This window comes from Pelobates fuscus, chromosome 4 (assembly GCF_036172605.1).
Source record: "Pelobates fuscus isolate aPelFus1 chromosome 4, aPelFus1.pri, whole genome shotgun sequence".
In the NCBI taxonomy this organism is placed as follows: domain Eukaryota; kingdom Metazoa; phylum Chordata; class Amphibia; order Anura; family Pelobatidae; genus Pelobates; species Pelobates fuscus.
In genome coordinates this window covers 333,081,231-333,096,642 of record NC_086320.1, presented here as the reverse complement: position 1 = coordinate 333,096,642, position 15,412 = coordinate 333,081,231, and the positions used below count along the sequence as shown (strand labels likewise).

Below are 15,412 nucleotides of genomic sequence, written 5' to 3'. Positions count from 1 at the left end.
CTTAGGGATAGTCCAGGAGCGATAGCTGGAAGCTGGACTTGGAGGGGTTGGTTGCCTTCTCTGCGTGCCCGACCTGAGAGGAGTGCTGGTAACCGACAGATTGTCTTCTAACACCGAAGCGTTGGACATTCTAAGGGGGGCAGAGAGGGTGAGTTTAGTACTGAAAAATAAATAGCTGGAGGGACCCCACTTACTAGGCTAGTGCCCATAGGCGAAATTGTATTAGCTTAGCTTTCGTTGGTGGCAGATGAGGCCCTAACTACTTGCCAAGTGGCTATGAGAGGCACTAACTATGATTTGGCTCGTGGGGCCTTGGTGCCACTGAGGTGGGTGGCGGGGTGTTGGCCTCTCGGTGACATGAAAAAGAAGTAAAACGTTTGGCCGTGACTGGTGAGGCCCTAACTAAGTTTTGAAGCAAGGCTATAGCTATGCGTTGGGACGATTGGCCTGAACCTCCGAACGTAAGGGCTGACCTATGCCTTGCGGGACCTCTAAACTTATAGGCAAAGAGGCCTATGGGAACATACCTAAGTTGGCGGGAGAATTACAACTAGTCCTCGAACCCCCCCCCCCCCCCAGGACACACCAATAACATACCTGCAGAGGAAGGAAAACTTTACTTGACCTAATAAAGGAGTATTATCCTGAAGGGAACCAACGGAACTAAAGGAAAAGAAACGTGACCTATTTATGAAACGTACTATTTAACTACAATATACACACAAATGAACTGGGTGACACAGAGGCCTACCTCTTTAACAAAGCTGCGAACACGTATACCCGCGAAGGGCCACTTGCGAGAAGTGTCAGTACTAGTAAGGACTACAACAAAAAATAGGACATGACCAGCCATTTAAAACAATGGAACAACATACCCCCTATTTATTCTACTTAGCTATTTAAGACTTTAAGGGGACCATATAAACCACTTTAAATACAGAAGTTTAGAATACTGGGCAATACTACAAACCGCCTAAACCCCTTTTATAAAACGTAACTACCAAATTATTGCTTAAAATGTGAACAATATCCAGAAAACGGAACAGAATGAAGGTATTGCACCAACTGAACGAAAAACGTATGGCAACCCGGTGCGGCTAAACGAGACTACGAGGTGTAAGTGTAACTGAACGTGTTACACTGACCGAGAAAATGCAGGAGCGGAGTGAATCCGAGCCCGTGAGCGACAGGGCTAAACTTACGATTTCGATGCCGTCCGTGTAAGGCAAAAGCGTTATACTCACGAATACAGCCGCAGGGCGTTTGAACCGGGCTGCCGGCGGGCGGGAAACTGACGTCACGGATCTGTAAACCGGAAGTACACTGAAGCACTTCCGAGATCGTCGAAGACAGGTAAGCAGGGGCTCACTGGGTTTAAATAGGGAAATTAAGTGCCTCCCACAATTACAGGCCAAGCCTTCTATATATATATATACACACATAGTGTATATGGGGGATAACCAAGCAGTGTATAGTTTATACACATATACACTATACACTGCTTGGGTATTCCCCATGAGTAAATGCTGCCATGATTGATCAGGAATATGGAAAATTGTTTCATACTTGCCGTAATTTTCTTTCACTGATCATTATTCATGGCAGCAATACGTTCCCACACATCTACTTTAAGAATTGTGAAGCTAGTTACAAAGACTGCCTGATGGGAAGGGGGAGGATCTATTTATACCAACTTCAGAGTTCTATTTCCTTTCTGCTGTGAGGGGAGGAGTTACCCCATGAGTAAATGCTGCCATGAATGATCAGGAAAATAAAATTATGGTAAGTATGGAACAATTTTCCATAATAATGTTAGTGACATTTTGTTGACACATAATGTAGTAAGAAAAGATACACCAACAACAATGAATGAAAATCATAACAAGCATGTATCATCAGGGATAACGATTGCTAAATTGGAAAAACCCATTAGTTGAAAAGAACAAATCTAAAGGTTTATCAATGATAATGAAAAGGCTTCCTACATCCACATATTCGAGAAAAAAAATTGGGAATTTATTGATTCTCAATTTAATTCAACAAATATTTTGGTGTTAAACCAGAATTACCTACGTGAGATACACTTCTAGTATTCGGGTTATATAAGTGATAACATAAGGAAATATGTAGAAATGTTTTAAAATGATAGTGGAAAATGCATAATTAATAATGTGAATGTATTTATTATCTGAATGAAAACAGTGTGCTATAGTTTGTAAAACATGTTGTTATATATTTCTTGTAAGTGGGATGGAACAACCACTTTGAGAATTTTGCAGCAAACATTCCTAGAATAATCCGATTTCTCTAAGGTTTTAATAGATTGACAGCTATTGCAATTTCTGCTTATTCATTTGTCTACATGTGAAATAACTACAATCTAGAGTGTATACTTTAATTTTAATAAGATGTATTTTAAAAAATGACCTTTCTTCAGTGAAGATACACCAGAGCATAAAAGGGCAAGATGGTCACTACGGAGGAGGATTTTTTTTAATTCCTGGGAGGTATTAAATATGAGAAAAATGTGTTCAATACCCTGTCCATAATATAATCTGCCTTAGTAATATATTTTTGATTAGTCCATTGAAGACATTTCCCTTTATGGTCTTTCTCTAGAAAAGCCATGAGCAATGAGGCGTCCCATATTAGATGTCTTTGTAACATTGTGTGAGAATTATAGCTTTGCAGAATAAGATACTGCATCTCGATTAGCAACAATTTAGTCATCATAATGTTTCAGTGAAGTTAGAAGCTTATTTGATACAATGCCACTAGGGCTCAAATTCCTTTTTTTCATTGCCTAAGAGAGACCGTATCAATCCTCATTGAGAGGTTAGCATGGTCTTCTCATCAGGTAAAAGGGATTAATTTTGAAGATGGACCTTTGGTACAAAACAGGATGAATTTGATACTATAAGGAAAGTAAGTGTTATTCAGAGGTTCCTGGTGTCTTGTCTTTGTGTTGACCTGTAGGTTTCCAGTTATGCATTATTCCTGATTCATATCATGCCCTTGTGAACTCTTTATGTCTCATATTGGTTAATGACTTTTGACTTGTTTTATTAGCTATGAACTAGCTATGAACTAGCCTCTAGCATATATGCATCTAATTGAGTTGGATAAAAGAGGATGAAGGTCTCCTACAACCTCTTCTGGGTCACCCATCTTCAGCTATGATCATGTTTAACCCTGCAGCTTTTTTCAGCAGAATTTTACTCTGGTCCTGCAAATCCTGGAGCTTAATACACGGAAAAGATAAACACATTGCATCAGTTACCTGCTAAGAAATTTCCTACACAATAAGCTCATAACAAAATTCCATACTAGTTCCCTGGTTTAGGCAAACCCAACACAGTGACAGACACGGCTGTACTGTGACAACTTTTTTCTCGCAGAGTTTTAAGGTTTGAGCAGCCCAATATGGGTGGGGGTTGGTGAGACCAGAGAAGGGCATGATGTGTCACAAATGTCTAATAAAATGTCCAAAAGTCGGCATGACAGTTTGATCTTTCCAAGCAAACCATGTAAAACCCTGCCAGGGAGCTCTGGCATGAGGAAAATGCCCCGTGTGAAGTGTTTGTTTAGCACAGTGCAATAAAATGTAATAACACTCTTGTTCTACATTTGCTGATGACTCTGGTGTCCCTGTAAGTGGAATATCAGAGGAAAAAAGATAGGTTGTGATATATGTGGGGGCATGGGGAGTAGTGTATGAGGGAGATATTGATTGTAGCATGTTGAGGATAGGGGCTGCAGTTTTTTGGGGGGTCGGCATTGTAATGTGGATGGGTGTGATGGGGACTAAGGTGTGGGGATAGGGACTGTGGTAGGGTTATACAGGCTCATAATAGGGACTGTGAAGAGAGTATAGGTGCAGTATTTTGTATTTATTTTTTATAGTTAAAGGAACACTATAGGGTCAGGAACACAAACATGTATTCCTGACCCTATAGTGTTAGAAACACTATCTAGTCCTCCTGGCCTCCCTAAATATATTAAAATCCTACCTTTATTCCAGCCTGCTGGTGCTGGCTCTGTCCCTGATCTGCCTGCTTGGAGAAAAAATCATCAGAAGTGATGATCTCTGTCAATCATAATGCTTTCCCCTAGGAAAGCATTGGATTGGCTGAGCTTGTCAAGGAGGCAGATCAGGGTCAGAGGCAGCACAAGCCAAACACAGCCCTGATCAATCAGCATCTCCTCATAGAAATGCATTGAATCAATGTATCTCTATGAGGACAGTACAGTGTCTCCATGCAGAGGGGAGAGACACTGAATGGCAGTTCTGCTCACTGTGCAACACTGCCCCAAGAAACCCCTCTTGTAGCCAACTGAGGAGTGGCCGCTGGAGGTATCCCTAGGCTATAATGTAAACACTGTAGTTGTTCTGGTGACTATAGTGTCCCATTAAATAATAAAAAGAAATCTAACATTTATTTCCTCCTCTAAGAGGCGTACTGTTGACAAGGGAGGGAGGAGTCCTGGTTGTTTGGTGGGAGATGCTGCTTGTTTCTGGACAACTCTGGGGAAAATATTACAGCAGTACCATGGTAACCCACAGCAATGCTTTGATACTGTAAAATGAGGGAAACTGAGTTCCCCCTCCATCCCCTTAGCATAAGGGTGGCCTGTCTTGTGAGAGAAATCTTTGATCCCCTCTTTGTCCTACACGGTTCATAAGTGCTCAAGCAGTGCCAGCCTGAGGTGATCCCTTGTTCTTCCCTGTTGGCCTTGGGCCTACTGGGCATTTGCCGGATTGTTCGATGGCCTGTTGGGCCTGGTGACAGAGCCTTAATTTGTTATATAGTTTTTTTTGTTTTTTTTATAATCCCACAAATACAGAAACATTACCCGGATTAATTATCATTTGTTAGGCAGCAAAAGTGCATCAAATTGTCTAAAAAGGGATCTATTGTTTTTAGACCAAAGCTGCAAAATGTAGGTCAAAATGGCAGAAATAAAAATGTTCTCCAACTATGTCACTAATTCTACTTTTACTTGGGATAGTACATTTTTAATTCACCACACATGACTGCTTAGTGGATAAACCACTGTAACTATCAGTATTAGATATCTGATCTGAAACACCATACTGTTTAGTAAGAACATTAAATATGGCATGCAGTCACCCAGTTTAAAATGTGATTAATGCTATCTATCATTTTCTAGAAGTTAGAACTGTGTTTACTCTACTGTTCCCAGAGCAATTCTGATCTGCCAAGATGTGGCTGAACTATTACCAATTGTTGGCTAATTATATGGGATGTGGGACCTATAATAGTAATTAGTCTTTTTTTATTTTACAGTTCAGCTAACTTAGCATACACATTAACAATTCTCCATGTTGAGAATAAAAATGGATCAATCCCCAAATAGGTATTTGCCTTAGAATTCTAATCTCCTTTGCCTAAATAGGCATCAAATTACAGCTCAGTGTAAATAGCATTTTACTGCAATTTTAGCACACATCATGTTTAATAAGAATGGCAGACAAGGACCAACCCTGCAAATATCTTTGAACTGAAAGATAAGTGTTTAGCTTGGAGAGCTTTTAAACCTCTCTACGGTGAATTCTAAGTTTCTGGAGCTATTAAACCCCTTCTACGGTAACAGACTACATTTGCTATAATTTCATTTCTGATAAAGAGGGTACAATGATACCCTAGTGATTCAAAACAAAATTACATTTCTATGTAATGTCTTCTCACTATTTCCAGTTTGATTTACCTGCATTTATTTGATTTGGTCTTTTTCACAGTCTGTGAATTTGTATCCTGAAAGCACTTAACATTTTACTGTAAATGTAATTGAATACATATACTACAGATGGCAGGTAAGAGATCACATTTAAAACAAAAAACAACAACACAGCACTGGGATTGCGCAATGTAATGCATCCCTAAAATAAATACTATAGAAAACCTAAAACCTACAATTATGAATTTCTGCAATATATTAGCATATAAAAAAACAGCACACAACATTGATATTCTGCATAGACTAATGATAGAACAGATCTACCACGACTTCAACTGTTACTCGGTGCAGGATATCCAAGGGCTGCTGTGTCTTCTTCCCCTGTCCCCCTACCCCCACCCCTGTTGCTCTCTCCCCATATCCCATATCATTGCTAGGTTAAGGGTGTCCCGCATTGGAGTCCTGAATGGAACTCAGGTCTGATATTTTCAACCTTTCATTGCTTGCCCCATAGTATCATAATTGAACAATGTTTGGAAATCTACATTACTCGATATGTCTCCCAAGTGGAAAAGCATGCAGTCAGGGTGCTGTGATTGGCTGGCTTCCAAGCACTCACAGCACTCTAATTGACATTCCAAGCCTCTGGAAGGTCTGGCTTCTATGCACTCAGCATTCTAACTGGCATTCCGAGCCATGGAAGGTCTTTATAAAAGTCTCTCCCATCCTGAATGTTCCAGTCAGTGAGGAATCTCCAATTGGCTCACATGGATTACTTTTTTTAGATTGTTTTTATTTTTAACATTTGGGGTTTTTATCTGGCCCAGTTTTATGCTAGAGCAAGAATGTTGGGCAAAAAGGCTTCAAATGATAAGTATTATTACATATATTTGAGTTTTGCAAATATGTTGCAGGTATTCTTGGACTTTACTGAATAAATCTCACAAATTCGTAGGTTTAACCCCTTAAGGACACATGACATGTGTGACATGTCATGATCCCCTTTTATTCCAGAAGTTTGGTCCTTAAGGGGTTAAAGGGACTCTCCAGTGCCAGGGAAAAAAAACAGGAAAACAAACCCCCCTCCCTCTCCCATGTTTCTGAAGGGGTTGAAATCTCTTTAGTGACTTTCCTGAATCCAGTGCCGATGTCAGCCGGCAGGGGAGACCTAATGCGCATACGCGGAAATGGCCACACGCACAAATTAGATCTTACCATAGGAAAGCATTATTCAATGCTTTCCCGTGGGGATTCCGTCGAGGCATAGCATGAGGACGTCCAGCGTCATTTAAAATACTGTTTGTGTTCTACGAAGCCTGATGGACAGCCACTAGAGGAGGACTTAAACCTGCAAGGTAATTATTGCAGTTTGTAAAAACTGCAATAATTACACTTGCAGGGTTAAGGGTGATGGGAGTTGGCACCCAGACCACTCCAATGGGCAGAAGTGGTCTGGGTGCCTGGAGTGTCCCTTTAATGAACTAAAGTTCAAATTGTAGTTCATTGAATTCCAAAAGGAATTGAGCAAAAATGTAAATATCAAAATCCGCTATAGTCACAAATTGTTTATTTTTGCCTACATTTTGGCATCCAGATTTCAATCCGCTACCATTCAGAGTTTAAACCACATGCTCTATGTAATTTGCAGCCTCCATGTACTCAGTTCCTAATTGTTTATTTTGATAATATTTTTATGCAAAATCAGAAGTGCTACTACCAGAGTGATCTCACATTTTTGAAATAGTCATATTCTATTTTTAAACATTAGCAATTTTAGTACCTTTTTGTTTGCTTTTTTCATAAAAGTCTAAATCTTGTTTTGAGATACATACATGCATGCATTTTTTTAATGTCAAACGTTTAAGAAATACAATGTAATCAGGGTATTTTTGAAATGCAGGGAAAAAGCATTACCTGAGTGCAGCTGTCTTTCCATTTCTGTGCATACAGGTCACCAGTCTTGTCTGATAACCAATTTGTATATCCCAGTATCTGCTGTCTTGCCTATTCTTCCTGTTTCGATTTCTCTTTTTTTTAATGAGTTCACGGGCCTCTGGGTCTTTCACTGCCTTCTCGCGTTCCTTTGCTCTTTCTCTGTTTCTCCCTCTCTTTCCAACTTGCCTTATGTGCCTTGAAAGTGGAATTGAACATGAACTCCAGGGCCCAACATTCAGGCTGTACATGTTTTCTTCACCTTCACAGGGAGCAGATTGACAGACTTGGAATTCTGTTAAGTTTGGACAGGCTGATCCGCCAAATTGAGCCACGGCAACCACATATCGTGTCCTATGTTGCAATCCATTGCCACACGACTTGGAACATTCAGACCATGAAGAAAACTCAGACACTATGCAGTCCTGAGGACATGGAATGAGACATCCTTGTTCTAGACGTGGCTTGGGTTCAAAATATTCACATATACTATCATCTGCTGCTGTTCCTGTAGCCTTCTGGAGACATGTAACTTCTCGAGTCTGAATCCCTTCCTCACCCTTGGTACATTCTGTTTGCTTCTCTGAACTTCTTGAGATGACTGGGGTACACTGATTCCAACTTCCCAGATTCCAGTCATACAGTTCTTTATGCCAGTCGCAAACCCTAAAACAATTTTGCTGGTTTTCTGGCCTATCAGTCTGTATACAGTTTGTGGGAAGAGTTGTCCATCCTTCAACATGGGCACACCAAACTGCCCTAGTATGAATGCCACCAGGTCCACATTCATCTCCCATACATCTTCCCCAGGGACCTATAGAGGTAGAAGAAATTTATATTAATTCATACCAATACCACTGAATCAATGGCAGAGATTTAATTTTCATAAATGTGCTGCTTACCAAATCCATATATATATATATATATATATATATATATATATATATATATATATATATAGATAGATATATATAGATAGATATATATATATATATTTAGCCCTGAATTCACTAAAATAGTCATCAGAAAGTTCCAATAACCAAACAAATTGTGTGAAATATTATTGAACGGCAAATAAGCATAGGGATGTATTAAGATGATCTCAATGCTGTTTAAACATCAATGTAATAAACACATTTAATTCAAAGAATAACTTATTCCACATTGCTCCTACTATAAACAGCAAGCAAATATTATTACAGTATTTACCAAATATATAATCACTGTTGACATGTAATATATCATTATCGTTCTAGTGGAACTACAATTACAACATGGATATAAATATTATTAACATATAGGTGCTTTCGCTGCTAAATAATACATTCCATCCAAAATGCTGAAAGAATGTCAGTATTTATTTATTACACCTAGCCCACATTTCATTAAAATACACTAAATTACCTCTGGCTCAGAGATGCTGATTGAATTATTCCAAACATAGGAAACTATTTCTTAAAGGTGTATTCATAAATTAATTATTAAATAGTAAGCGATGTTAAACAATTGTTCCTAAATAGAACTGCTGGCAAAAAATACCCAGCTCAAACTAGACATTATTTAAATCTCTGCTATGCTGGTGGAAATTGTGCATATTCAGATAAACCATGTTCACACTTTATTGGAGAAACTACTTTATAATCTGTTCTTGTCTATCAAGAGCTGTTATGTCCATACGCTCACATATCATGGAAAACCGTTAATTCAGACAGGACTACCATGGGTTCTTACATTCATTAATGATACATAAGTGATCTATGTATACCGGTGTCTTGTTTTTAGTATTTAACCCCTTAAGGACAGCGGGCATTCTATGCCGTCCTAAGGGAACCAGCTCTAAACGCCGGAGGGCGGCATAGAACGCCCTAAATGTCCTTTCTACTTACCCAGTCTCCGGCAATCCCACGCTGGCGATCCCACGCCGGCAATCGCGGTGTGGGTACTTACCTGGGAGCCCAGGGAATCCCTCTCCATCCTCTACAGCCCCCCTGGGCCATGTGATCGCGAGGTCCTTGTGAGGACCTCACAATCACATGGACGGCATAGCCACCCAAGGCATTGCCAGCAGGGGGAGTGCCTGTAATGACAGGTACTCCCCCTGCTGCCTGAAAAAAAAAAATTAAAACATGTTAAAACAGTGTAAAAGTAAACAATATATACTTATTTATATATGATCTAAATATATATATATATATATACACATATACATACACATACACTGTCTAAGTGTATTTTAATATTAATATACAGGGAGTGCAGAATTATTAGGCAAGTTGTATTTTTGAGGATTAATTTTATTATTGAACAACAACCATGTTCTCAATGAACCCAAAAAACTCATTAATATCAAAGCTGAATATTTTTGGAAGTAGTTTTTAGTTTGTTTTTAGTTATAGCTATTTTAGGGGGATATCTGTGTGTGCAGGTGACTATTACTGTGCATAATTATTAGGCAACTTAACAAAAAACAAATATATACCCATTCCAATTATTTATTTTTACCAGTGAAACCAATATAACATCTCAACATTCACAAATATACATTTCTGACATTCAAAAACATAACAAAAACAAATCAGTGACCAATATAGCCACCTTTCTTTGCAAGGACACTCAAAAGCCTGCCATCCATGGATTCTGTCAGTGTTTTGATCTGTTCACCATCAACATTGCGTGCAGCAGCAACCACAGCCTCCCAGACACTGTTCAGAGAGGTGTACCGTTTTCCCTCCTTGTAAATCTCACATTTGATGATGGACCACAGGTTCTCAATGGGGTTCAGATCAGGTGAACAAGGAGGCCATGTCATTAGATTTTCTTCTTTTATACCCTTTCTTGCCAGCCACGCTGTGGAGTACTTGGACGCGTGTGATGGAGCATTGTCCTGCATGAAAATCATGTTTTCTTGAAGGATGCAGACTTCTTCCTGTACCACTGCTTGAAGAAGGTGTCTTCCAGAAACTGGGAGTTGAGCTTGACTCCATCCTCAACCCGAAAAGGCCCCACAAGCTCATCTTTGATGATACCAGCCCAAACCAGTACTCCACCTCCACCTTGCTGGCGTCTGAGTCGGACTGGAGCTCTCTGCCCTTTACCAATCCATCCATCTGGCCCATCAAGACTCACTCTCATTTCATCAGTCCATAAAACCTTAGAAAAATCAGTCTTGAGATATTTCTTGGCCCAGTCTTGACGTTTCAGCTTGTGTGTCTTGTTCCGTGGTGGTCGTTTTTCAGCCTTTCTTACCTTGGCCATGTCTCTGAGTATTGCACACCTTGTGCTTTTGGGCACTCCAGTGATGTTGCAGCTCTGAAATATGGCCAAACTGGTGGCAAGTGCATCTTGGCAGCTGCACGCTTGACTTTTCTCAGTTCATGGGCAGTTATTTTGCGCCTTGGTTTCTCCACACGCTTCTTGCGACCCTGTTGACTATTTTGAATGATACGCTTGATTGTTCGATGATCACGCTTCAGAAGCTTTGCAATTTTAAGAGTGCTGCATCCCTCTGCAAGATATCTCACTATTTTTGACTTTTCTGAGCCTGTCAAGTCCTTCTTTTGACCCATTTTGCCAAAGGAAAGGAAGTTGCCTAATAATTATGCACACCTGATATAGGGTGTTGATGTCATTAGACCACACCCCTTCTCATTACAGAGATGCACATCACCTAATATGCTTAATTGGTAGTAGGCTTTCGAGCCTATACAGCTTGGAGTAAGACAACATGCATAAAGAGGATGATGTGGTCAAAATACTCATTTGCCTAATAATTCTGCACACAGTGTATATATAAAATTATAAAAATATATTAATATCAAAATACACATACAATGATATTGATTAAATATATATATAATTTTCATCATAAATATATTTATAAATAATATAAAATAAATATGTAAATACGTTAAAAAATTAAATAAAAAAATAATAAAAAAAATAAATAAAAAAAATATATGTGTAAATTCGTTCTAACTGTATTTTAAAATTTATATATATTGATATTAAAATACATGTAGAACGAAATAATATATATATATATATATACATAAGTATATTCGTATATATCACTATATATATATATATATATATATATATATATACCTATATATAAATAAAAAATATATATACATACACACACACATATATATATATATAAAAAATTCTACATATATATTTATGTAATAATTTTACATAATTAGGTCATTTTATTAATTACAATTAGCGGGACCTGCCTGACAACCCAGGTCAAAAGTCCAGGGAATTTAATTTGCTAGCACTATATTTGACCCTGTAACTTTCCAAGACACCATAAAACCTGTACATAGGGGGTACTGTTTTACTCAGAAGACTTTGCTGAACACAAATATTAGTGTTTCAAAACAGTAAAATGTATTACAACGACAATATTGTCAGGGAAAGTTGAATTTTTCACACACAAATGGCACTTAAACGGGTGATAGAATTGTTGTACCCCTCCTGTACAGGGTTTATGGTGTTTTCAAAAGTTACAGAGTCAAAAATAAGGCTTGCGTTTCAGTTTTTCACATTCGCCAGGTTGGTTATGTTGCCTTTGAGACCGTACGGTAGCCCAGGAATGAAAATTACCCCCATGATAGCATACCATTTGCAATAGTAGACAACACAAGGTATTGCTAATGGGGTATGTTCAGTCTTTTTTAGTAGCCACTTAGTCACAAACACTGCCCAAAATTGGCATTCAAATTAGTTTTTTGCATTTTTCACACACATATAAATATTAACACTAACTTTGGCCAGTGTTTGTGACTAAGTGGCTACTATAAAAAGACTGGATATACCCCATTTGCAATACCTTGGGTTGTCCACTTTTACAAATGGTATGCCATCATGGGGTTATTCTTATTCCTGGGCTACCATACAGTCTCAAAGGCAACGTAACTAATCTGGCGAATTTCAATGTGAAAATACAGAAAAATGTTACATGCTATATTTGACCCTGTAACTTCACAAAACACCATACAATCTGTACATACGGGGTACTGTTTTTTACGTGAGACATTGCTGAATACAAATATGTGTATTTTATTGCAGTAAAAGCAAACAGTATTATGGCATTCACAATTAGAATGTCACGTAGAACAAATTTTTTTTATTTTTTTTTAATATTTTATTCATATTAAATTATGTTTCACATCTAAATATTTGATGTTAAATGAAAGCCCATTTCCCCCTGAATAAAATGATATATAATAAGTGTGGGTGCACATAATATAAAAGAGGCGAATTACGAAAAACAGACATATAGCGCAAATTCAAGTTTTTGTTTACGTTTTGTTTTGATCACAACGTGTACATTTGGCTCAGTCCTTATCCCCTTAAGGACAGAGCTTCGGAAGCTTGTCTTTCACTTAATGACAACGGCATTTTTTGCATTTTTTGCTGTTTGCGTTCAACTGCAATTTGCATTTGACTAATTTATTGCACCGACGCATATTATATACCGTTTTTTAAAGAACAGAAAGGGCTTTCATTTGATGTAACATATATATATATATACATGCTTATTTATTATAAAAAAATACAGAAAAATGCAAAAAAAATGAAAAATTTTGATTTTTTTTACAGTTTTTGCAATAATAATGTGTGCCTAATTAGTGCAGGTTAAGGAAAGTAATTAAAAATAAATTAATTTAGTTGTTCTGATTTACAGAATATATAATGTGTCTGGGATTTTAAGTTTTTTTTGGTAGTTACAGGTCACAAAGCACAAGAAGTAAAATAAACTTTTAATGTGGAGCGATTTTAGAATTTGGTATGTTTGTCTTGTAAGCTTAATAGCCATAAAAGAAAACAAATTTGCCACACAAAAGTATATATTTATATAAAGTAGACACCACAGGCTATTTACCTAAGGTTGTTTTGACACTTTCTACGTAGCCATTTTACCGCCAACCTCTGCTAAATATTGGAGTAAAATTGTGTTTTTGGGGGGTTTTCGCACACAAACTTATAACAAAGAACTTCTCATGTGTATTTTGTAAAGTTGGTGTGTGCTATTCCAGTTTTATTATGTGTTCAGTTACTTCTGCTGAGTACAACGGTACCCCCATTGTATGTCTTTGGCACTATTTCGTGAAGCTAAAGTGCCATATAGGAGACCTGTCCTTTTCAGTATTCACAGTAGAATTTTGAGAGACGGATTTAATGAGCCTATGCTTCCTTTTGGGGTATTATAACAGTTTGACTGTTCAAAAAACCCCACAAAAGGCCTACCATTTGTAAAAGTAGACACTCCAGGGTATCTCATAAGGTGCATATTGTGCCTTAACATGCCCCCATTTTTTTACCATTACATGCCAAAGTATGTGGTAAAAAATAATTTTGTGCATTTTTTACATACGGATTGCATTTTTGCTGGGCATTTTGTATATTTCATATGTGCCACGAAGTTCAAACCCCCCAAATTATGCTCAGCTAAGTCTTCTGAGTAAAAGGACACCCCCATTGTATGTCTATGGCACTATTTTGTGAAGCTACAGTGCCATATAGGATACCAAGTCATATCAGTTTTTACCGAACTTTGAATTTTGACGCCGGGCCTATGTGCAATTTCCAAGCATCTTCGCAGGTTTTAAATTCAAACTACCCCACAAAGGCCTACCATCTCTTAAAGTAGACACCGCAGGGTATTTCAAAAGGCATATTTTGAACCTTAGCGTGGGATCATTTTTCCGCTAGCGTGTACCAGGTGTAGTGGTAATAAGCGTTTTTTTCTGCCTTTTTGACACACAAAGTGAGTTTGCACAGTATATTTTGCAAACCATATGTGTACTACCACTGTATAATACTTCATATGTTGCTCAGCTATGTCTGCTGAGTGCAAAAATACCCCCGTATGTACCTTTGCCAGGTATATGTGGACATCGGAGGGGCACATTTGGGACACAGCCATTCCATTTTTTTTTCAAACTTAAAATTTTTACGCTGTGCCCATGTCCCATTTTAGAGTATTTTACCAGGCTATATAATCCAAATACCCCATAAAGCCATACCATTTCTTAAAGAAGACATCCCAGGGTATTTCAAAAGGCATATTTTGCACCTTAGCGTGGGATCATTTTTCCGCTAGCTTGTACCAGGTGTAGTGGTAATAAGCGTTTTTTCTGCCTTTTTGACACACAAAGTGAGTTTGCACAGTATATTTTGCAAACCTTATGTGTCCTACCACTGTATAATACTTCATATGTTGCTCAGCTATGTCTGCTGAGTACAAAAATACCCCCGTATGTACCTTTGCCAGGTATATGTGGACATCGGAGGGGCACATTTGGGACACAGCCATTCCATTTTTTTCAAACTTTATATTTTTACGCTGTGCCCATTTCCCATTTTAGAGTATTTTACCAGGCTATATAAACCAAATACCCCATAAAGCCATACCATTTCTTAAAGAAGACATCCCAGGGTATTTCAAAAGGCATATTTTGAACCTTAGCGTGGGATCATTTTTCCGCTAGCTTGTACCAGGTGTAGTGGTAATGAGCGTTATTAAATGCATTTTTTTACTTTCTAAAACTTTTTTTACTTTTTAAAACTATTTTTTTAACTTTTGTTTTGCTTATTAATTTTTTTAAAGTTTCCTAAACTTTCGTAAAACTTTATTTTACAGATTTAACATTTTTCTAAGCGTTTTTTTTACGTTAACCCCTAACTAGCAGTAAGCAGCACGAACAGTAAATTCCCCATTTTCCCATAACTCCCACCCACCCCAGCTAGCAAAATATTTAATTATACAATA

General features: G+C 38.0%; 1 protein-coding gene across 1 annotated transcript in view; it reads right to left on the bottom strand.

Moving 5' to 3' along the window:
- Positions 1-15,412, bottom strand: part of THSD7A (thrombospondin type 1 domain containing 7A) — a 279,525-nt gene that overhangs the window by 135,701 nt on the left and 128,412 nt on the right. Inside the window, exon 2 of the mRNA XM_063452416.1 lies at positions 7,615-8,446. Coding sequence (XP_063308486.1) covers positions 7,615-8,446 — 832 coding nt within the window. The remainder of the gene's footprint in view (positions 1-7,614; positions 8,447-15,412) is intronic.